General features: G+C 35.1%; 1 protein-coding gene and 1 long non-coding RNA gene across 2 annotated transcripts; both read left to right on the top strand.

Annotated features, from left to right (window-relative positions):
- The first annotated feature begins 141 nt into the window (after positions 1-141).
- Positions 142-17297, top strand: LOC112023882 (regulatory-associated protein of TOR 1). The gene is made up of 23 exons (XM_024056504.2): positions 142-961; positions 2851-2953; positions 3756-3838; positions 3914-4072; positions 4251-4367; positions 4484-4632; positions 7886-8040; positions 8148-8292; positions 8371-8449; positions 8740-8841; positions 9270-9353; positions 9432-9542; positions 10898-11251; positions 11346-11535; positions 12049-12666; positions 12773-13105; positions 13225-13348; positions 13860-13990; positions 14097-14242; positions 14365-14466; positions 14773-14858; positions 16118-16193; positions 16368-17297. Exons 1-23 carry the CDS (start codon positions 650-652, stop codon positions 16704-16706), a joined length of 4098 nt encoding a protein of 1365 aa, XP_023912272.2. The 5' UTR covers positions 142-649; the 3' UTR covers positions 16707-17297.
- Positions 17298-19667: 2370 nt separating this feature from the next.
- Positions 19668-22117, top strand: LOC136067093 (uncharacterized). The gene is made up of 2 exons (XR_010628616.1): positions 19668-19902; positions 20428-22117. It is a non-coding gene; the product is annotated as an uncharacterized LOC136067093 (long non-coding RNA).
- Positions 22118-25416: the final 3299 nt, after the last annotated feature.

Consider the following 25416-nt stretch of genomic DNA (forward strand, 5'->3'; position numbering starts at 1 on the left):
ATTCTATTACAAAAAGAAAAAAAAAAGAAAGAAAAAGAAAAGAAAGAAAAAAGACAAGCACAATATACACCAACAAGAGCACACAAGCGCTACACACACATTCACTCACTCTCACTCATATTTACACACACACACACACACACACAACAGAGAGAGAGCGAGAGAGATTTGTATTTATATTTGTATTTATATTTATTTTTCTGGGGGTTTTGTTTGGTTTGGTTTGGCTTTTGTTTTCTTTCTTTCCTTTCATTTCGTCTGTGTTGTGGCCGCCACAGTGTTTATATGCGCCTCCATCTTCATCTTCATCGTCTTCTTCTTCCTCTTTAATACCTAGGGTTTGCTCTAGGGTTTTCACAGTCTCTCCTCTGCCTTTTCCGAGCTGGATTCTCTATCTTTCCTCAGACGAATCTCCATGCGCCGCTGGTTCAGCGGCTTTGTTGATTAGTCTCCCTTTCTTTCTATCTCTCTATCGATTTCGATCTTTGCGATTCGATTTGAAGCGGAAAAACCTAGGGTTTTTTGTGTGCACTTTTTTTTCTTCTTCTGTATTTGTTTTCGTTTCTGGTGGAGTATGGTTTTCCAATTAGGGCAATTGATTGGGTTAGGGCGTTGAGGGAGGGAAGGGGAGTGGGGGAGAGGTTTTTGAATGGCATTGGGGGATTTGATGGCGTCTAGGTATTCGCAATCTTCGGTGGTTACTGCGGTGGTTTCGAACCATTTCGATGACAGTGGCTCGAGTCACGAGGATGGTGATTTAGCTTCTTCTTCGCAGAGAAGGGATTCGGAGACTGCTAGTAGTAGTACTCATGGCAATGCCTCGGGTTCTACTGCGACTAGTATGGCTTATTTGCCTCAGAATATGGTGTTGTGTGAGCTTAGACACGAGGCCTTCGAGGCTTGCGTGCCTACTGGCCCGTCTGATAATGGATTGGTCTCGAAATGGCGGCCTAAGGACCGAGTAAGCCTGTCTTTTGCTATCTAGTTGCAGCTCCTTTGTTTTTCCTTTTGATGTTGAATTGAAATTGAAATTGATTGTTTAGTTATATATATATATATATATGGGTAGGAAAAGATATGATCTAAATGAAAATCTATATCTGGGTTGTCCACCAGTTTCAATAGATTGGGGTTGTATCAGGTCCTTATCATGGGTTATTTGTCACCATGTGATTTAAACCATTTTAGGGTGTTATAATGTGTTGCATTACAATGGCTAACAATATTAGTAAGAATTATGCACTTTTTTGATAAGTGAAAAGTATTGTGGTATTCCATATAGTGCATTCGGATTAGCTTTTTGCTGAAAGCTTGTTTTTCATATTTGCTGAAAGTTGGCGAAAGTATAGTTTACTGTACCTAGAAAACAAATTAGGTTTTAAAAAGCTGTAAATAAGCAAATAAGCTAAAAAGCTTAAAGAGAAAAGCTAATCCAAGCTCACACTACCAAATGTGGTCTATAGGCGATACACAATGTATTACATGGGTGACAAGGACTTTGAGAATGTGAGGAGATTAAGATTTCAGATCTTCTTAAGTCAGTCTTGCAATGGAACCAAAAACTTCTATGTTCATAATTTAGTTAATGTGGTTTCCAGCTTCATAAATCAGTTTATGGACTAAATAGACAGCAACATTGAAATTAGGGTCTATTGCTAAATGGACAGGGTTTTCCTCCAAAGTTGTTGGGAGAAAAGTTCCTCCAACCCACTCTGGGGCAACTTAAAAAACTATCTGCGTGTATTTTTAGTCACACAACCTACTTAAAAATCATATTATGTAATACATGTGGATGGTCTTATAAACAGCCACATAATGGGTTGGAGGAGATTCCTCTGACCTAGTTTGGAGGAAAACTTTTCCTTGCTAGATTATTAGACCCTTGTTGATTTATGAGTTTCTCTTTATAGAATTAAAATATTTTCATGAACCGTACCTATTTGAGTATTTGACAAAGGATGGTTGAAAGGAATAAAATCCAGATTCTAAAAAGTTTGCATGGATTGGGAAGTTTGTAATTTATGGATATTACATTCATTCTTAGCCAATTGTTTCCACCCACCCACACAAATATTGACTTTTAAAGGAATTAAGGATTTCCAAATATGCTTTGCTAGAAAAGAGTTGTCCTATGTGTTGCACCAGTGATAAAAATGATCTGGAGTTAGCAATAATTATATTTTGCAATTGTGTAAAAGATTTTGGCTAAACAGAGCTTAGTCATATCGACAGCCTAAACTTCTACTGCCTGGGGTGCTGTGCTTAACTTCTTAAGATAGGCCCTAGCTATGATGATGCTGTCTACCTGATTGAAGTTTCGTTGTTATTGTTAGATGGGAATCTGTAAAAACCTGGGTGACTTCTTAAATGTCACAAAAATAGTAAAATGTAAAGTATTTAATTCACTTAATTGCATTTACCCTGTACCCAGAGTGTTGACAAACACGCACAGAATGAACAATAGAATGTATTTGATTTCTCAGTAGTTAGAGTGTTGGAATTAATATCATCACTTCATTATTGGGCAATTTTTTTATTTACCTTAAGGGCAAAAAATTCCCCCCCCCTCCTCCCTTTTTTTGGGTTTAAAAAAAGAATATTAGAATTTAATCAAGAAAATAAATTGTAGTATATAATTATTCTTTTGCGTAGAAGATTTTGTGAAAATATCTATAATTTCAATGTCTTGGTTTTAATTTCTCAGTGGAGTTTTCTCTCCCTTGCTCCTTTTTGTAATTATTATTTTCATTTTTTGTTATTTTTATCTAGTCTGGTAAATGGATCTTTGGAACAATTTTTTCTTATATACATGCATGTTTGCTTTGGATTGACTCCCCATTTTTTATGCAGATGAAGACGGGATGTGTCGCTCTAGTTTTATGTTTAAACATTAGTGTTGATCCACCTGATGTAATTAAGATTTCTCCTTGTGCCAGAATGGAGTGCTGGATAGGTGCATTTTAAGTTGTTGATTCCTTTCTATTCCTGTTGTTTTATTGTATGTGTACCGGTTAATATATTGTCATCTTAATTTTGTTCCACTTCGGTTGGTCTCTTAAGGCAGCTTTTTGGTCTGAGCTAACATATGCTGGACTTCCAAACACTTGCTGCTATTTCTAATAATTTGTGATAGAATTTTTGTTAGTGAGTCCTTATGTTGTGCCAAATGTTTTTCTTTCATTGTAATTTATTTATTATTTGGTGAGGTGTGCTGAGGAGGTTGTAAATGGTTTTTCCAACATATTGGAAACAGCTACTGTAAATTCTATTAGAACTTTAGAATCTTTATCTATTTTTAATGAACCTATTATTTGTTTTCTTAAAGTAAATAATTGTAATGTTTAAAAGGAGTCATTGTCAGTGTATGTGTCAGATGAACTAATTGTAAAATGTATTTAAAAGAAATTCATTGTCCTTGTTCAGTTGTAGTATTTTTCAACTCTAATTCATGCTGTTTTAATTTTTAAATCTTGATTTATTCTTGAAATTTTTTTGATGACTCCTATGCTGTGCTTATCTAATATTGTTTTTATTATTTATATAGATTTTCCTGTTTTTAAAACTTGTGTCCTAGCTTTTTTTCATTGCTAAGAAAGTGAAGAAAAAGGCAACACATTGCAAATTTTAGTCAGACACAATTCTTGGAAATTAAATGAAATATGTAGTAGAATAGTTGGGACTTTTTTAAAAAAAAAAAAAAAATTGTAGGCAAGAGCCTTTCTTTATCAATTTATATCTTCTATCCATGTTTGCAGATCCTTTTTCAATGGCACCTCAAAAAGCACTTGAAACAATTGGAAAAACCTTGAGTAGTCAGTATGAAAGGTGGCAACCAAGGGTAAGAACATTTTGTCATGTATCTGTGACATATTAATGTATCAAGTTTAATTTTAACTTGTTGAAACTTTGACAGGCTCGCTATAAGTGTCAACTTGATCCTACAGTGGAGGAAGTGAAGAAACTTTGTAATACTTGTCGCAGATATGCCAAGTCTGAGAGAGTTTTGTTTCATTATAATGGACACGGTGTGCCAAAACCAACTGCTAATGGTGAAATCTGGCTCTTTAATAGGGTATGTAACAGTGTTCAAACCCCCCTTTTTATTTTATTTTATCATAAATTGGGTGCTGTTTTGTTGTGATTAGTTGACCCCATAATTTTGGGATTACAGCTTGATTGTTGTTGTGTTGTTTTATTGTGTGATTATTTAAGAGATTGCCATGTTTTTCTTACCAATAGTTTAATTGCAGAGTTATACACAATATATACCCTTGCAAATCAGTGACCTTGATTCCTGGTTGAAGACACCATCAATATATGTTTTTGACTGTTCTGCTGCTGGGATGATTATCAATGCATTCAATGAGGTAGCAACAGTGTATTGTTTATAATTTTATATGGTAATTTTGTTTTCATGATGTAGGAACAGGTGTTATTATTTATTATTCTGACTCCTAATAAGTGTTGGATTCTTCCTTGATAGCTTAATGATTGGGGTGCTTCTGGATCCTCAAGGGATTGCATTCTACTTGCGGCTTGTGAAGCACATGAAACTCTTCCTCAGAGTTCTGAATTTCCTGCTGATGTGTTTACTTCTTGCCTCACAACTCCAATAAAGATGGCATTAAGATGGTGACATTTATCTCCTTTTTAGTTGTTCAGTTTGACCAATTGTTGAAACTTTTATTTCATTCCAGAAAATATGACCTTTTTTTTTTTAAATGGATGCTGCCTCTGATCTGTGTTTCATTCAAGATAATATTGCATTGTCACAATGCAGTATTTTAGTTGTACTCATTCCCTGGTGAAATATTATTTGCCATCTTTGGCAATGAGCTCTAGCTCTTATCTCATCTCCACCTCTGTAAAAGCAAGGTAGAGGATGGGGTCATGGGTTCAAGATCCACTGGGTGTTTGTGTAATTACCGATAAAAAGGCTACATTATGAAAGACCTTGGATACATTGAGCCATAGATGTGATATCATGCATGACTGACAAAACTTGTGCTGTGCCCTTGTTATAACTAAGCCCTCTCTCTTGAGGCTTTTGTGAGATTAATTTTTTATCATTGTATTTGCTTTTGGAAGGCTGTAATTTTTGGTTGTTTGTTTGACAATTCGATAGTTGGGGGAGGGGGGATTTGAACCCTAGACGTCTTCGTTGGAAACATCAAGAAGTGCCAGTTAAGCTACAACCTACAAGGCTCTTGGCTTTTGTAAGGCTGTAATTTGACTTTGATTTGTTGTAACTTCTTTTGTGTGTGAGTGTGTGGTTTTGCTTATCTGGTTTTTTTTTTTTTTTAAATAATAGTTGTCAAGTGCGCCTTTGTATATACTGAGCATACCTGTTGACACGTATTAGTTGAACTTAATTAATGATGCTTTCGGGTGTTAATCTTTTCATGCTTTGCACGCAAGGCACCAACTATATGTTTCCTACTCTCTTCAGTCTGCACATAGAACATGACTTATTGGTTATTCTCGTAAGATGTACTCCTGTCCTGAATTTATTGTCCCTTTTGAGAAGGAAAAATATTAAAGGAGAGCTTGCGTTAAATCCGTTCTCACTTTTTTACTTTCCCCATTTTGTCGTAGATTCTATTTCTCATTTGAAAAACGATTTATTTCTAAATGTAGTTTTTACTTCAATGGAGGTATTATGCAAAAAATGAGCATCAGTTATTTATGTATTTATTTTTTGACTTTTTAGTGTAAAAAATATTTTGGGACATGCCAAACAAAGCATGGAACACATGATTGGAAAATTGTTTTTGATGGCGCAGTAAATTAGGACAAAAATAGAGTTGGAGCAGCCCCCTATAGTATTGTTCTATGAATTTTTCCACTTACACACTGAAAAGTAAATTTAATATCCATATGTTTTGTATTGGTATAAATGGTTTAGGGTGAAATACTAATTACACCCTCTTAAGTTTGAGGTTGCTTCTAACTTGGTCCCTTAACTATAAAACATGCAATTTACACCCTCTAGTATTACAACAATATCAATGTGCCCTTTCTATCTACAGCTGTTAGAATCTTGCCATTAGCCCACTAAAAAATTGCATCATTTAGACAAAAAATAGATTAGAGGGTGTAAAGGGCATTTTAGTCATCTTAAGATAGTGGGCTTAGTATGGACTTGGGCCTTATCTATATCACACGTGTGCGCAGCTCCGTCGTGTCCTGTGTGCGTGATGTCCAGATCAATTTTGCTGTGGGGTTTTACCTGTCAGGGTGCAGCCTAGTGATTGGAGACTTGAGATGAGCTTTAGACCCAGACATCCTGGTTTCGATTCCCTTGAGGAGCCTTCCTGGATAACATGATACATGGTTTTGGCAGGTGGGGTCCTGGATCTGTGGTTTAATCTCCAAGGGTGGGTCCAAAGGGTCCTGCTCACCTTGGTGAGGTTCCATATCATAAATAAGGGCATTTTAGTCATTGGCTAATGTAAGAACCCAAGTATCTATAGAGTAATAACAGTGGGTTGTGTGTCCTAAAACATATCAGAAACTTAGATTATGAGCTTACAATTTTTTCTGATATAAAAATTAGCAGAAGATAACTATTGTGTCGTTGAGCAGTACATTTAGGTGAATATAGCAAAGAATTATATAGAGGGAGCGCACCAAATAGGTACTCTCTACCGTATTTGTAAGATTTGTTTCTTCCTCTTTACTTTGGTATTCAGTAGGTCTATGATATTAGCTTATATCAACTATGCTAATCATATTCTATGAGAGGAGTTTTTTTTTTTTTTTTTTAAGTAATTTTTTTATACCAGGTGCACCCTTATAACAGTCCTGTTTATTTTCTCCAATTACCTAAATTGTTGGGTATGGTTATGATCCTTGTAGTCAATCAAGCACTGCCTTACAGAAATTTCTGTTGTTTTCATCTACTTTTGCTGCATTTTGGGTCTAGGCTTGCTTTGCCCTTCCAACATATGAAGCTTGGTTCTGATTTTATGCCATCCTATTCTCTTGTGGCATCCTTTGCATTTGAATATTTTATTTTGAAATTCAAGCTAATAAAATTTATATAGCAGTTATCTATTATCAAATCCCAAGTGGTAGCACAACCAGGTAGGGACCATGCCGCATGAAGTAGAGGTAGTTCGAACCTCCTCTATTCTCATCAAACATGAAGAAATTGTGACTTCCATCTACTTTTTTGTTGGGATGAATGATGAATGTATTCACTCTCTTTTTCATTCATTATTCAGTTTGGAGTCTCCCATTATTCACCAGAGGATGTTTTCCATTTTTCAGAGTTTTTACAGTACATCTGTTGGTAATAGAAAAAGATACAACTATATCATCTTCTAGGGGAGTAACTCCATCCTTGTATTGTTGCTGCCTATAAACAGATACACCCATAGTTTCCCAGAGTTGCTGGGTTGGTTCTTGTCAGATGATGTGAACATTTAAACTGTAAGTTTATGTGTTCACATATTGCACTTTTACGTCTTGTGGAGTTAGCCATGTTGGTTAGGATTTAGTTGCTGGATTGGTTTGTGTGAATCAATTAATTACCTACATTTTGGTGTTTGATCTTTAGTTGCTTTTTAATTTGATTGGTTGTGAAGCTGTCTTTGCTGCATTTGTAAACCCTTAGTAAGTAATGTATTCATGTTTCTGACCTTCATTGTTGCGGGTGCCTGATATCTGTTTTGAATTTATATATTAGTGCTTCTAGTTTTCCTATATTCTTTGAGCTGTTGCTGATTTTTTTGTGGAACATTTGAACTTTAGTACTGTGTGGTCCTTTTATGATCTGCAACTTTGCTTATTAGATTGTTATGTTGTCTACTTTCTTTTTGTTAATAATCCATGTGTTAATTGGACTTGTCTATATTCTAATTTTTGACGTTCTGTCTCCCAGGTTCTGCAGACGTTCCTTGCTGCGTGAGTCTGTTGATTATTCAATTATAGATAGAATTCCAGGCCGCCCGAATGACCGAAAAACACTTTTGGGAGAATTGAACTGGATTTTTACAGCTGTGACTGACACAATTGCCTGGAATGTTCTTCCTCATGGTAGTTTTTCATTTTCCTGATTTAGTGCATTGATGCATGGTTTTTAGCTGTTCATTTATGGTTGATTTTGATGGTATATGTAGCCAATAGTTAGTTTTGTGCTGCAGATCTTTTTCAGAGACTGTTCCGACAAGATTTGCTAGTTGCCAGCTTATTTCGAAATTTTTTACTTGCTGAGCGAATCATGCGTTCTGCTAATTGTTCCCCCATTTCTCACCCAATGTTGCCGCCAACCCATCAGCATCATATGTGGTACACAGATCCTTTCAAATTTAATTTGGTTGTTTCTTTATCCAATTCAATTTTCACTTTCGATTTTGCACATTGCAGGGATGCATGGGACATGGCTGCTGAGATCTGCCTTGCTCAGCTTCCAACACTGATTGATGACCCTAATGCCGAGTTCCTGGTGTGTTCCTTGGGTTTTTCTTATATTTATTTGAATTACTCTGGACTGACATGATTTGTTAGAATTTAGAACCCAAAGGGGTAGCACTATTTGGAACCCGGCCTCATGAAGTGGAAGTCATTTGTTTGAATCTTCCATTCTCTCCCCCTTGTGGCATAAAACTGCTTATCAGAAAGATTTGTTAGAGTTTAGCTTAATTGTTAAGAGAAATATGAATATGCTGTAGTTTACTCCAATCACACTCTTTTCTATTGGTCCTCTTTAAGTAAAACATGTTTGTTTTGTTTCAGCCTAGTCCATTTTTCACTGAACAATTGACGGCTTTTGAGGTGTGGCTTGACCATGGATCCGAGCATAAGAAACCGCCAGAGCAGTTGCCTATTGTTCTTCAGGTGTGGCACTTCTCTTTTGATCTTCAATTCTGGCTCTATCATATAAGCACCTTTCCTATATTATAAAAACTGGCATAGCCTGTAATTACAGTATAGTGTATTAAGAGTTGTTTGAAAAAATTGGTTTACTAGTTCTAATTCTCTAATTAACTAAGGAAAAATAAGATAGAAGGCTTGGGTAGTGACGGCCATTGTGTCATGGTCGATGTAAATTTCTTTAAGTGGCGCCGTTTGAAGTTGTGCCGGCTGGTGTGTAATGATTTTTATTTTTTTAAGATTAATTTTTGTCTTTATGTTCTTTCCTTCCCTAGCTCATGTCTTGCCTTCTTCTTTTCCCCCCCATGCTGAATGGATTCTCTTATTAATTGGGTCAGTGTTTGGTGTTTCCTTGCTTATAATAACAAGTCTGTCAATTATCTTTGTTCCAGGTTTTGCTTAGTCAATGCCATCGATTTCGGGCACTGGTTCTTCTTGGAAGATTCCTTGATATGGGACCCTGGGCTGTAGATCTGGTAGTTTGTAATAGCTTTGTTGCTTCTCTGTTTCATCTTGTAGTGGTATTTTATGTAATGATTATTTTTTTTTCCCAGGCCTTGTCTGTTGGAATATTTCCATACGTACTGAAGTTGTTGCAAACAACAACACCTGAGCTACGACAAATTCTTGTATTTATATGGACAAAGATTCTAGCACTTGATAAGGTATATACCTAAATCTGCTTCAAAATGTTTCAGCAAATTTTGGTTTGTTTTTTTGCATAGTTAATTTGCAGCGTTTGATTGATACATTGATAATTGCGGGTAGGGGGATTTGAACTCTAGATGTTTCTATTGGAAATGCCAGGAGGTGCCAATCTGCAGCTGTTTTAAATAGAATTAATTTTGGAAAAATTTGTTTTCACCAATATTACATGTGCCTGGCAATGTCTGGAATTTCATTTTTCACTAGAATTTTGTTCTCTTTTTAGCAGTATTTTTATAAATGTGAATGTAATTTTCTCTTTTTATACATGCATTTCATGTGCAAGTCAATCTCTACGGCCTATATCATCATATTAAATATCAGTTACCTATGAACACCACAATCTAATAATGTTCTGATGGGTTATAATAAACAAAATTTTAGTCAGTGTCCAAACAGAGGAAATTGTTTGCGGTGTGTATCGTCCACTGTGATTTGAATTCAGTTAACATGACACAGAATAACTTAAGCTTTTAGTTTCATTCCAAGCCCAACAAAGTCAACATTATGAGTAATTCTTTTTGAGTTTTCAAATGTTGTTATTGTTTTATGTTGCTATAGGTTTTGATTAATGCCATGTGAATTTGTTAGATTCTTAGTAATACGTTAAGGATCACCTTTTTTTGGAAGATATTGAAAACAGTATCTGGTCAAAATCACATGCTAAAAGAGAAGACTACAATGACCAACTTTCATATGATGCTATAAATCTACTAAGGTACTGATAACTTTTCATTAGTTTAGTAGTCCTCGTAGACTCGTAGTAGCTTTTCATGTTGTCTGCTAGCTTGGATTGTGTTATTCATTATGAAGGGAAAAAAATGATGGTTCAGTAAGATTATTTCCTGCTATGGATTACTGTGGAATCTTCACAACTTGCCATAACTTTTCCCATCATTATTGGCAGTTAAAGGAAATATAACCATAGAATGGCAAGAATGAAATAGATTAGATTGTAGTAGTCTTGAAACTTTGGTTCCACAACCACAATTTAGCAAGCTGGAAATGGTGAGTTGTTCAAGTAGTTCCTAACTATTTATTATTATTTATTTTTACAATATGAGATGCTGCAAATTCTGATAAATGAGTTATTCTTGTTCTAAGAATACTTTACGATATAAATTCAGATTGATCTCTCTCTTTCCTTTTTACAATATGAGATGCTACAAATTCTAATAAATTTAATTGCAGTCCCTTCTTTATCTTTTTCCCCTTCCTGGTTTTTTGTAACTAGTTTGTAATAAATCTCTTTTTTGTTTGATAAATATATTCAAATAAAAAATTGATAATGCTATTTTGTCTTGTGGGATAATAGTCATGTCAGGTTGATCTAGTAAAGGATGGGGGTCATACATATTTCATTAGATTTCTTGATAGCATGGAAGCATTTCCTGAGCAGCGTGCAATGGCTGCATTTGTTTTGGCTGTAATTGTGGATGGGCACAGAAGGGGCCAGGAAGCCTGTATGGAAGCCGGTTTGATTCATGTCTGCTTGAAGCACCTTCAGGGTTCAACTCCAAATGATGCGCAAACTGAACCCTTATTTCTTCAGTGGCTTTGCCTCTGTATGGGAAAGCTGTGGGAGGATTTCCCAGAGGCCCAAATAATGGGTTTGCAGGCAAATGCCCCTGCTATATATGCTTCTCTACTGTCTGAGCCCCAACCAGAGGTTTTACATCCTACTCTATGAACTATGTGTGTGTGTGTTTTAACTGATGGGTGGTTTTTCATTTCGCATTACAGCTCCTTTTATTTATTTTCAGGTTAGGGCTTCTGCTGTGTTTGCACTTGGTACCTTGCTTGATATGGGGGGTGACTCGTGTAGAGATGGTGTTGGTGGAGATGAAGATTGTGATGATGATGAAAAGATTAGGGCTGAGATTAGCATTGTTCAAAGCCTTTTAAGTGTTGTTTCAGATGGAAGCCCGCTTGTCAGGGCTGAGGTTGCTGTGGGTACGTGAGCAGTCATCAAATTTTCCATATTCATCTGGTTGGATTGTTTTCTGCATCTGAAAATTTTTAATTAAGTAAATATTTTTGTTCTTATTTGATGAAAATTGTAGAGATTGGACACTTCCAAAATGATTTGAAGGCACCACTTTTCACACATTGAAGTTGGACAAGTTATATTTGGTGGAAAATTGAGAAAATGATGTCATTTCTCTCATTGTGTTTTAGTTGTTTCAAACTGTTACATGGTGATATTCAAATTAGTTGAAGATTTGTTGAATTCTGAAGGCCTTCAATTGATAATGCTTGGCCACTTGTCTGACCAGCAATTTATTAGAACTTTCTATGCCCTCTCTCCTTTCACACACACACACACACGCACACACACACCTATATTATGTTATGCTTGTACGTCTCTCCTAACTCAGCTACACCCTTAACCGTTATATATTTTAGTTTGGATATTCTTAGTTGTTTGTGTAAGCTCAGTCTGATTTTTTCCTTGTTTCTTGACAGCTCTGGCACGCTTCGCCTTTGGCCACAATAAGCATCTCAAGTCAATTGCTTCGGCATATTGGAAACCTCAGTCTAATTCTCTGCTGAATTCCTTACCTTCTTTGGCTCATATAAAAAGTGCAGGCAGTAATTATAGTAACTCAAACCAGTACATGCCACATGGAAGTATCGTTTCATCCCAAATTGGTTCTCTGGTGAGAATTGGCAATGACAGTCCATCACTTGTTCGAGATGGAAGAGTCTCCACCAGCAGCCCTCTTGCTAACGCTGGAATTATGCATGGTTCTCCTCTGTCTGATGATTCATCTCAACATTCTGATTCTGGAGTATTGAACGATGGTGTCAGCAACGGGGTTGTTAACCATTCAAGGTCAAAGCCACTGGACAATGCCATGTATTCACAATGTGTTTTAGCTATGTGTACATTAGCCAAGGATCCATCTCCACGCATAGCTAGTCTTGGCCGGCGGGTACTGTCCATTATAGGGATTGAACAAGTGGTGACAAAACCTTTGAAGCCAAGTGGCAATGTTCGGCCTGCTGATCCCACAACAGCACTTCCCACTCCTAGTTTTGCTGGACTAGCTCGTTCATCTTCATGGTTTGACATGAATGGAGGTAAATTTTTGTTGGTGAAGAATATGGGATCACTTTTTTGTTTGGAATTACCATATGTATGCACTCTTTTATGTGAATCATGATTTACTTGTGCTGTTGTGAGCAGGTCATTTGCCTTTAACCACCTTCCGAACTCCTCCTGTCAGCCCTCCTCGACCTAATTACTTAACTGGAATGCGAAGAGTTTGTTCCTTAGAGTTCAGGCCTCATTTGATAAATTCCCCGGACTCAGGATTAGCTGACCCTCTTTTAGGTTCTGGGGGCCCCTCTGGGGCTTCAGAACGCAGTTTGCTTCCACAATCAACAATCTACAATTGGAGTTGTGGCCACTTCTCCAAGCCACTTCTTACTGCATCAGACGATAGTGACGAAATACTAGCTCGAAGAGAAGAGAGGGAAAAGCTTACGTTGGACCACATAGGAAAATGCCAGCGTTCATGTGGGTGTTTTTTGTTTATTTATCTTCTTTTCCTTTTACCATGTACTTCTGATAAGCTTAGAAAAAGTTCATTATAGTTTTTGATTATGGAGCCAATGTGATTTTTGTTTCTTGGTCAGCTGTTAGCAAGTTTAGTAGTCCAATTGCTAGCTTGGATACGAAGTTTGAGACTGGTACCAAATCAATACTGCTGCAACCTTTCTCTCCTATTGTTATTGCTGCAGATGACAATGAACGGATCAGGTATGCAGCTTTGCATTTATTATAGTTTCTATTCAAGCAATGCTGTGAACATGCTTAGCATGTCCTGATTACAATAAATGGGAACCCGGCATTAGCTCTCTTCTTTGGCTTTGGTAATGGCTTTTATATTGCTACTTTATGTATCCAGTTATATTATAACTTTTGATATTGCAAAAACTTGAAAATGGGAAAAAGGGAAAAAAAAAAATACTTGAAAAAGGAGGAAAATTATGGAAGTTGGTTATTTTGTATCTTTCATAAATTCCATTCAATATGGCTGGTGGCTATTATAAGCTTTTGATTATTTGGTTTAATCAATTAAACTTTTTTTTTTTTTTGGGGGTGCCCTATATGTTTTTATATCATAGCTTATATACAATATGATTACTTGGTTTCCAATTATTTTAGATGTTGTCGCTTTATTGAATGAAGTCTTGTGATTCCTTTGTTTATTGCATTGGCTTATCCACATCTTTATAATTATTAACCATTTGTGTTTGTTTATTTGCAGGATATGGAACTATGAGGAAACCACAACTACCCTACTCAACAGTTTTGATAATCATGATTTTCCTGAAAAAGGAATTGCTAAGCTCTGCCTTGTAAATGAGCTTGATGACAGCTTGCTTCTTGCTGCTTCATGTAATGATCTTTACAGCTGCTCTAATTAGTTTATTGCTGGTTACAGAAGCTTATGTGTTGGAATGTCTGAAATTTTGGGTCAATCGAACTACTTATGTGCATGTAGGTGATGGAAATATTCGAATTTGGAAAGATTATAATGTGAGGAATAAACAAAAGCTTGTAACTGCATTCTCTTCAATTCAAGGTCATAAACCTGGTGTGCGAAGTTTGAATGCTGTTGTGGATTGGCAACAGCTGTCTGGATATCTGGTACTAGATTTGTTTTTTAAAAAAAAAAAAATGTAAATCCAGTACTTTAGGTCCCAGTCTTTGTATTTTGAGCTTATATTTTAAGACTAATTGTTTTTAAATATTTCAATGTTGTTCATTAGTATGCTTCTGGTGAGATATCCTCCATTATGCTTTGGGATCTGGAAAAAGAGCAGCTTGTTAATACCATTCCTTCATCATCGGATTGCAGCATCTCAGCCTTGGTGAGTTTTATGTGTTCCTCATACTCATTTAGTTATACTATGCTGTAGCTGGGTCAAAAATATTTGTTGCCTTATTTTATAATGTCAACTTGCTGCAAACATGTCTGTTTATATGTAACATGCTCTAGATTCCCTCAAGAAATATTGGATTTCAGAATGAATGTAGTGAATCACACACTTCTCTCTCTTTTTTTTTCATCAAGATCTGTTGTAATTTTTTTCTTGTTTTGTTAGTTTATCTGCTACAGCCAATGTGAAGATTCACACTTACTTTAATGGCTTTTTTTCTATGCATGTCATGTTTAGGCTGCTTCTCATGTTCACCGCGATCAATTTGCAGCTGGTTTTGTGGATGGTTCTGTAAGACTCTATGATGTTCGGACACCTGATATGTAAGCTTTCACGTGGAATATTCTTATGGCATGATAAAAATGTTTAGTTGTTTATGAGCTGTGACATTGTGCAATAGTGCAGTCTTTCCATAGTTATAATGTAAAATTCATATGCGACATGGTAATTTTCCTAGCATTTTAAAATAGAACTCTTTACTAGTGTTTTCTTTCCTGCAATTTCAGAAGATATTGCAAATTATGTGGAGAAGAGGTGGCACATGTACAGAAAAATTAGCATATTCACATCCAAACATATCAATTTTTGCTCAGTTCAATCTACTATTAAAATCATCCCTTTGACTTGTCAATTATGTGTTATTTTGACATTGCTGTGGTCTTGAGTTTCAGATTATTTCAGCATTTTGTTAGACATGATGTAGGACAATAAAGGACCTGATCAATGCACAGTAGCTATTTGGACATTACTATGGCCTTGAGTTTCAGATTATTTCAACGTTTTGTTAGACAGAGGTGTAGGACAATAAAGGACCTGATAAATGCAACATATAGCCATTTTAGACCATCTTGTATCCCAACTGTATCCCAACTCTATTGTTCTAGAACATTGTTGCAATTTACACTGCAAAATTAGATGGACCAAGATGTTTAGTTCATTAGTTTCGTTCTAGATATTGTTAGAAGCCAATTTATTGTTGTCTTCATTTTTGTTTTCGCATACATGATGAGAAAATACATATATATATATATATACATGGTTGTCCTGAGCATGAGCATAAACTACTTAGTCATCAGGGGTGAATGCCTGTTATCCGGCATTTAGTTCTTGCGGGTGGGGTTGGCCATAGGTTTTATCATCTAAATGACTCTTCTTTAGAAAGGTTCTCTACATTATCAATATATATATATATATATATATGTATATATAAACATTTTTGTTGAGACTTTCTTTTTCTATCTGCATATCTGATGGCTATGTGTATGTACCTTAGTACCTGTAATTCAAAATGTTACCATCTCATGCAGATTTTTGAAGTGTGGGCTATTGAATTAGAGTTAAGCTTATATGCATGCACATTTCATTTATTAGGCCCATCTGAAAGATCGTGATGCTGTATGGAGATTGAAAGATACAATATATGAATTGTTGGTCTCGGGTTGATTATAGTTGAGTGTCACAGTAACTTTGCTTCTGGATGTTAAATTTGACAATTAGTTGTCACTGTAACTTTGCTTCTGTCCCTTGTATGTGTTTGATTTTTCCTTCATTGCCTTAACATGTCAAGTGTTGTAATTCTTAGGCTTGTCTGTGCAACACGGCCTCATACACAGAAAGTTGTGGGGATTGGATTTCAACCTGGACTAGATCCAGCAAAGGTATACAGAACTCCTTTTCTGTTAGGTGCCCATTTAGAGAACACATTGAGCTTCAACAGCTCTTGAGGTCTTTGAGTGCATTGAATATAGAAATCCTTGTTCCTTTTGGCAATTTTAATTCGGTATTTATTAATGGGAAGGTGAAGTGTACCTACTTTTCATATTTTCTTTCAGATTATCAGTGCATCTCAGGCAGGCGACATTCAGTTTCTTGATACCAGAAGTCACGGGGATGCCTACCTCACAATTGATGCTCACAGGGGCTCCCTCACAGCTTTAGCAGTTCATAGACATGCCCCAGTTATTGCCAGTGGTTCAGCCAAACAGCTTATCAAAGTCTTTAGTCTGGAGGGAGAACAACTAGGCACCATTCGATACTACCCTTCGTTCATGGCTCAGAAGATTGGTTCTGTAAGCTGCCTCACTTTCCATCCCTACCAAATATTGCTTGCTGCTGGTGCTGCAGATGCATATGTCTCTATCTACGCTGATGAGAATGGTCAGGCAAGATGAATGCACACTATTTCCTGATTTCTTTTTGATATAGTGTTCTGATTAGAGACATATAAGTACACGAGACTTCATTGGAGTCACTGATGCATTTGGATCATGACATGCAACACATTCTGCTGCCCTAATTCATCTTCGGTGTTGATGTATCTCGAAATACTGGTAGGGCGCTTTCGACTGATGGTGTACGCTAGACATTCATTAGCCCCCGGTGTAGAGGGTCACAACTGTTGGGAAGAAAATGCTACATATTTATTGGGGGCTTTGGCAAATAATTTGTTAAATAGGTAAATGCGTGTAAATATTTTTCTTTTCCTTACATATATATAATATATATTTCCTCTTTTTGGTGTGTTCTTTGTTTCTTCTGTCCTCTTCAATTTGTAAATGTAGCACACTCTTTTCTTTTATCATAATTCAAGTGCTGCAGCTAGATAATGCTGTGGGTGGTTGACTCCTGAAAATGTGGGGGCTTCAACTCACCCATTTGTCCTTAAATTTGTATGATGATCACTTGGTTCTTTTATTGACGATCATTTAACTTGTAATTAATTTATTGAGTTATTTGAGCTTGTGTCCATTTCTTCCCTTCAATTTTTGCGTGTATATTAAGGGAGTCAATATTGAACTGGAAAGAGAGTCAATATTGAATTGAAGGATGTTTTAATTTGGCCAAAGGAATGAAACATTTTGATATCAGTGTATTGTTTTGGATTACTACTTTAGTAATTATGGGCCAGTATACATCATTAATTTCTCTACCATAAGTCCAACTAGGCCCATGTTTTCAGTTTCTCATTTCTACCCGCTTATAGTTATATATATATATATATATATATATCTATATATCTATATCATATACTTCTTCCATTTCAGTTTGTTTGTCCTTTATTCTATTTTAGGATATCTCAAAATATTGTCTTGTTTTTAAAAATAAAAGTCATTAATTTTCTAATGTTCTTATTATACTTCTACTTTATTTTCAAAACTATTTGAAAAGAAAACTAACAAATTTTTTAAAAATCAATTTAATCGGGGCATCTTTTTAGTTGCCTCATTAAGAATAACTTAAAAAAAAATTGATAAATTTATTTAAGGGTAGTTTTGTAAACGTATATATTTTTGGCATAAATGCACTTTTAGTCTCTACATTTTGAGCTGTTTCTTGATTTGGTTCCTAAATTGATTTTGCTCCTAAGTTAGTCCTTTATTTTTTAAAATCGTTTTTAAAATGGTCCTTATCATCAACCCAGTTACGGAAAATGCTGAAGTGGCAAACGAATTTCACTGTTTGTTGACGTGGCTAATAAAATAATAGTAAAAAATATATATTTAACATTTTTTAAATGCCATGTAAGCATTTAAATTAATAAAAAAAGCTAGCTAAGAAAATTAAAAAAAAAAAACCTAAAATCTAATTTAAACTAAAATCATTTCTTAAAAAATAAAAATTCATAATCGTTTTAATTCTTTTTGCTTTTGTTTTTGGTGAACCTCATCAGCTTAAACCCATAAATTAAGATGAACATCAAACCTAGAAATTTACATGAAATCCAAAAAATGAAGTGAACATTGAACCCATAAATCAATATCAAACAACAAACCCAGAAAAATTACATCAATCCCGCAAATTTACAACTCAAAAATAAACATATAGAGAGATCAAGCAACAAACCCACTGAGATAAACAACTCGAAAACCATAAGCAACTCCTTATTTCAGTCATCAACAAACCCAGACCTCAAAATCTCTGCTTCGGTCATCCATTTCGTCAATGGCCAGATCTGAAACATCACACCGAGTCACTGAATTGCAAGGCTAACAATGATGGCTTTCGTGACTCGATTTCAACGAGCTTGGTCTGGGCTCACCCATTTCATGGCTTTCATCTCTTCAAAAGCACCACTTAAGACCCACAACCAGCAGCGTGATCAGCTGTCGTCACCGTTTCCTTCTCCACGACCACAGCCCACCTCCATTGAAACCTAGAAAAACCCAACCTCTCCAACCAAACCCAGCCATCTCCATCTCCATCTCCAATCTCAAACCCATAATCCAAGACCTATGGATTACCGATCTCCACCCCGACCACCCCAACCACACTGATCTCCACCCCGACCAACGATCTCCACCTCCATTACCAACCACCCCACATAAAACTAGAAAAACCAAGAGATTAAAGAGTCAGGTTTAGAGAAAGAGAAAATGTCAGAGATTAAGAGAGAGAGAGAGGGATTGAAAGCTTGAACAAAGAAAGATACAAACACAAATACGCACCAAGAGACAGAGAAAGAAAGGATCTGGAAATAAAAAAGGAAATGAAAAGAAGAAAGATACAGACATAAACACTGAGAAAGAGAGGATTTGAAATTTTTTTTCTTTTTTTGTTTTTGATTTTGAATTTTTTCAATTTAATTTTTTAAAATTTTTATTAATTAAAATGTTGACTTGTCATTAAAACGTTGACATGGATGTTGACGTGGTATTTTTTAATATTATTTTATTAGCCACGTCAGCAAACAGTGAAATCCGTTTGCCACTTCAGCGTTTTCTGTAACTGGGTTGACGACAAGGACCATTTTAAAAACGATTTTAAAAAATCAAGGACTAACCTAGGAGCAAAATCAGTTTATGGACCAAATCGAGAAATGACCCAAAATATAGGGACCAAAAGTGTATTTATGCCTACATTTTTATAAGGCAGACAAAATAATAAATGATATTCCCTTAAAAAGTTTGACTTTTCAAACATGACAAACAAATTGGGACGGAGAGATTACTATATATAATAGCAGAAGCTGAGAGAAAGTTGATTCCTACAATTAAGGAGGTGCTGCCCTATAGGAAAAGTGCCTATCTAAAATTCAAACACGTATACAGTTTAATCTTTAAAAAATAGTATGGTGCATCATCTGGAGAGGCTCCCTATCACAGCATTAAAACAGTCTAATGGTCTCTTGGTCTTTGAGTATAAATACAACACTAACTGCTTAAATGGGTAAATTACATTCAAAAGGCTTGCCCATATACGAAGAAAGAGAGAGAACAGAGTTGTTCGTCGGACCCCAAGAGAAAGAGAGAAATATCCAAGGCCAGCAATTGTTCGTTCCTTGGCCAGACTTAGACCATTGGAATAGCAAGCACAGACTGAAACCATTAGGCCATATATCAACCACCTGAATTGTTGGAATCGACACTGGTAATTTTTTTTTCCATTTTTTAGATCTAGGTATGAAATTTTACTTTTAATTGAGTTTTTTTGTTGGATAGGTTTAGATTTGATTCATTTTTGTTTTGGGTTTTAGGGTTTTCTATCAAAATGTTTGTAGATATTTGCTTTTGTTTAGAGAAAAAAGAGAATCGTTTCCCGGTTCCTTTCAAAAATTCTTCCTTCTTCTTCTGACTTTTTGATTAACAATACCTCCAATGAGTCCCTATTCTTTCTCTGACTTTTTTTTTCCCCACCAAATTTAAAGTTAAATTAGTTTTGCTATATGTTTTCCATTTATACAATCCCAGTTAGATTTTGGTTCCAAGAATTAGGGTTAAGGAAATCAAAATTATGATATGTGACTATTTTTTGTTAAATATTTTCGGTAATGGGTTTGTTTGAATTATTCTCTTTTGGATTTAAAACATTCAATTTCTTTCTCTGCAAAAATGAAGTGGAATCTTTCTACAATCTAGAGTATCTAATTTAATCAAAGCAAATTGTTCGGTTAAGGTTTGTTGGAACTGCAAGCATAGAGAGACAAAAGTTGATTCCTACAATTAAGGAGGTGCTGCGCTTGGGATCTTTTTCTGAGAAACAGTCAAAAGAAATAGCGGTGGGTTTAGAAAATAGTGATCAAAGATTTTTGTGGGTTGTGGTAAATCCACCGCCAGATAAGGATAAAGATCCAAACTTCTCATTTGGCTGATTAAGCAAACCACTTCACTATTTTTTCTACCATTCTGCCACTTCGTCGAAACCTTTAATGGTAAGGTTTTTTGTTTTGTTTTAAAATTATACCCCCTCCGTCCCACTTTTTTTGTCCTGTTTGAAAAATCAAACTTTTTTAGAGAACATCATTTATTGTCTTGTCTCCCTTTTAAAAATGTATAAGTTTCCAAAACTACCCTTAAAAAAATTTATCAAAAAATTGAATTAGTAAATTAATAGGGGTATAATAGGAACATTAGCAAATTAATGACTTTTATTTTTAGAAATAGGACAATATTTTGGGACATCTCAAAATGGAATAGAGGACAAAAAAAGTGGGACGGAGGGAGTATCATTTAAATATGATTTATGCTTGGTTATTTCAATCGAATTGATTTTGATTTAGGCTTAGGTGTGGGTAGCCACCACCGTAGTGCAGCTGGAACTGTTGCCGGTAAAGGTTTTCTTTATTCTTTTTAAAAATACTGCCATAATTATGATTTATGTTTGGGTTTTTGGTACTATAAATTCGATTTAGGCATTTGGGTTAGATTTGATTTTGATTAAGGTTATTGGATTAGATTTGGTGTATGGTTAGGCTGTTATGTGATTAATTTTACAATATGCATACTATGCTGCCAACCATATTTTCTTTGTCGAATGCTGCTTCTCTCTCTACAACAATCTGTCACTAAATAGGTGCTTATTCTTTTACACATTTCTTATATGAGTTATTCTATTCTCTTTTCTATTTGTTTATAGGACTTCTACTAGATGTTTCTAAGTTTCTTTACTTATATTTAATTTGAATATACTTTAACTACATATACCCAAGGTTAGCATAATGTCTTTTCTTTCTCTAAATCAAATATTGTTTCTGCTAGTAGTTTATGCAATTCCCAGTTCATTGTTTCCCATGGTTGCTTTTCCTATTCAAATACTATTATTTCAATTGCATAGTTAATTGATGGGGTAATGCTCTTTCTTTGGGTGCTCTTTCTTTGTATGTTTTTCCTTGGCATTTATTACCTTTGGCTTTCTATTTGCTTTCTAATGTATTCTGTTTTTTTTTTAATTGAAATGTCTTTCATTAATGTTTCCTTTACATTTTTGCTTTCTCTATTTCTTATTGTGCTGATTATAGGGTTTTGATTGAGGCATTTGGGTTAAATATGGTTTTGATAAAGGTATTTTGGGTTATAATTTGTTTTTGCTTAGGTTTGGCTTTTGTTTGGATATTTGGATGATTTTTTTTTTGGGGGTAATTTTGCAATTATTGTAGAGAGCAGGCTGAATCAATATTGGATAGTGTCTTTTGCTTTTTTGTTAGATTTTTGATTCAATATCTTGGTTTCTCTGTGTGGACGACTAAATTTCTCGGTTCGAAATAAGTCAAACAAGTAAAAATAGTTTCATAAATATGAATTTGTATTGATGATTGTGTGGTACAATTCTTTGTGATTACAAAAGAGTGATTCTCTGATTCGATCTCCTTGAAAGATTTGTTGATTGGAGTTGTGGTAATGTGATTTTGATTTAAACACAAGATATCCTTCAATTTGGTTGAGGGATGGATCAAAGATGGTTGAAACGGAATTACAATGAATCTTTGGCCATGAGCTTGTTAGAAATCCTTTGTTCTTCACGATCTTCGTGTTCTTCGTGTTCTTCGTGTGTTCTTCATCTTCGAAGGTTTGTGGTGGAAGTTCTTCGGTGCTTTAGAGGCTTGAATCCGTAGAGCTTCGCTGATTTGTGATTTGTTGAGGTTTCTGGAGGCTTTTGAGCTTGATTCCAGTGAGCTTTGAGATCCAGGAATATGATTTGGATGATTTCTTTTTGAATGTTCTTTGTATTTGAAGGTTTGTGATGGAAGTTCTTCGGTGCTTTAAAGGCTTGAATCTGTAAAGCTTCGTTGATTTGTGTTTGTAAGGTTTCTGGAGGCTTTTGAGCTTAATTCCACTGAACTTTGAGATCTAGGCAGGTAGTTTGGATGATTATGCTTCGAATGTTCTTCGTATTTGAAGGTTGAAGTTCTTGAAGTTGCTGAAGGCTTCAGGGCTTGATTCCAGCAGAGCTTCTAGACTTCTGAATCTTCAGATGGCTTGGTGCCCTCTCTCCAGATCTCTTTGAAATGCCTTAGGAAGGCTTCCATTTATAGGAGTTTGGAGGTGGGTAAGCGACACGTGGCGGAGTCTGATTGGTGACACGTGGCAGAGCTTGATTGGTCCGCTTATGTCATCGCTTACACGTGCTGGACTGATTGTGTCATCGCTTACACGTGCGAGACTACTTATGTCATCGTTTACACGTGCACTGATGTGTGATTGGTTTCTGCATGACACTTGACAAATTTCTGTTGGTTGCTGAGTAGTGATAGCAAAACCTAGCAGCAATACGTGGTGCCTTGTAATTGGCTGTATTTTGTGGACTTGGTAGTGTGACGTGTCAGCTTATGATAGGTCGAAAATTTTCCCTCTCTACACTCTGTTTGTGTTTGGCTTTTGGTGGGCATCCGGATTGGAATGTATATTGACTTTATATGTATGACATTGAAAATTTCATTGTAATGAGGCAACTGTGGAATGATAAGGTAATGGGCAATGATTATGATCATTGGCAAAGGCAATTGTGAACAAGGCTTTAGACCTTTAGATTTGTTCTATTAATGTTCTCCAGGTTTTTTGCTTTCTTACTCTTTAGACTTGAATTGGATTGAATAGAAAGTATTGACTTTAAAAATAATAATAGAAAACTAACCCCAAAAAGAATGCCTATACGATACAAGTTGCTTTGTTAGGAATATCCCGCGCATTGCACGGGTTAAAGACTAGCAATAACTAATAGCCGAAACATTTGACTTTTTGTTGACCACTCCTCATTGTGCCACTTGGCTACATAAATTTATGCCACACGCCAACATTTAAAAAACGAACAATTGTGTCTTTTTGTTTTCTATACTACTATTTAAGGGGCTTTTCCTGTTTGGAATCCTCAATTTTGATGTCCAAATACCCCTAATTTTACCAGTTTTTAAAGCTGAAATAATAAGGTTAGACATGTAAAATTGCTAATTTAAAAACTTCTAAATTTTTGCTAAATTTATAGGACGTTCACATTTCCAATTAGTTTCTCCTTGCTTGAATCATTATTTAGCAGTTACCACTTACCAGTAGTTTCAATGTTATCCACACACCCACTTTTTAATTTGAATTCAAATAAAAATAGTTACCACAATTTACATCCTAATACTCTCTTATCAGTTGCCCAACTCCAAGTTTCCATCCGTTCATATCCATTTGCCAATTTTGTTTTTTTCTAGAATGCATTTGCCAACTTGAAGCGGCATGCCAAGGTTTTCGTCTATTTTTATTTAATTCAATTACTATTTCCTTCTCCTTCCTCACCTTTTTTTTTTTCCTTCTTTGTATTTTTTTTTCTTTTTAAGAAAGTTTTTTTTACCATCAAGTTTTTTTTCTTTTTGGCGTTAAATTTTTTTATTTTTCGTGTTAATTTGACAATTAGAAAGATTACAATTGTTTTTCCCCCCTTTTTTTAAACCAGAATCCATAGGCATATCGATGGATATGTGAATTACATCCATAAGTAATTGAGAGATCATTGGAATTGATGTCAATAGAATATTTAATATGTGCTCTACATTCAGGTAATTGAGATCTCTATGTACTTTTTTTTTTGAGATCTCCATTCTTTGTATCTAATGTATAGGTATACGTATATGTTGAAAAAAAAACCGTGTACTTACTATTTACCATGGAGAATTACAAATTAAATATTTGAAATACACAAGTGAAATTGAGTTGTATCTTGAGTTAGGGGTCTGTCTTTGATAAGGAGAGAATTTATCTTCAAACAAAGGTTGATTTGAGTTTGGAGTCTGCATTATTATCGTTTAAAAGATTAACACTAACCTGTCCCTTACATCCCTATATAAAACCAACTTCTTTTGTAATATGATTGTATTAACAATTTTGACAAGAGGATCTGAAGTATTTGACCACTTTAATATAATGAAAAAAAAAGTTTATTAAATTGGGTGAAATAATTTTTCATCACACCCCTAGATTTTTTTTTTTTTTTGGTGATTGGAAATGTAATAATCCCAATTATAATAAATGCTTTAAATTAACCCTTACCCAATAAATAGAAGAGGATTTGACTTATATTATTATTATTATTATATTTTTATTTGAGAAACCTTACATCCGAATCCAATTAAAAGTTAACAGAACATCTCTTTTCTTTTAATAAAGTGCAGCCACATCACCTACTAGCTTAACAGATGGTTGAGATTAAAATAAAAGGCCACGTTATTTTTTATTTTCTTTCAAGAGAAACTGGTAGTTTCTTAAGATAAGCATCTCCTCTGCAACAAATGAGGGGTGAAAGAAATTGAACAACACCTTTGATCTCTCTTTGTCAATATCTTTTCTCCCTCTATCAAAGAAACTCAAAAGAAAGAAAAATATTTATTGATCTAAACATACAAAGTTTTCACAACTGCTAAAATTATTCCATTTTAGATGTATGTCTCTCGATGGTTGTATTACGTTTTTTTATTAAATCCAGGAGATAGTGTAAACATAAAAGTTAGAATCCAATACTTTTCTTTTCTTCTTCTTCTCTTTTTCTGTGATTTAATTTAGAGCTTTTGAGACTAGGTTATGGGCTTTTGGAACCAAACGTCATTTGTAAAGATTCAAAGAAAAAAGAGGAAAGAAAGGATGTGGTTCCTTTTTGGAGTTCTTAGTTTCTTTGAAAGAAGAAGAAAGA

This window comes from Quercus suber, unplaced genomic scaffold (genome assembly GCF_002906115.3).
Source record: "Quercus suber isolate HL8 unplaced genomic scaffold, Cork oak 2.0 scaffold_57, whole genome shotgun sequence".
Taxonomy (NCBI): domain Eukaryota; kingdom Viridiplantae; phylum Streptophyta; class Magnoliopsida; order Fagales; family Fagaceae; genus Quercus; species Quercus suber.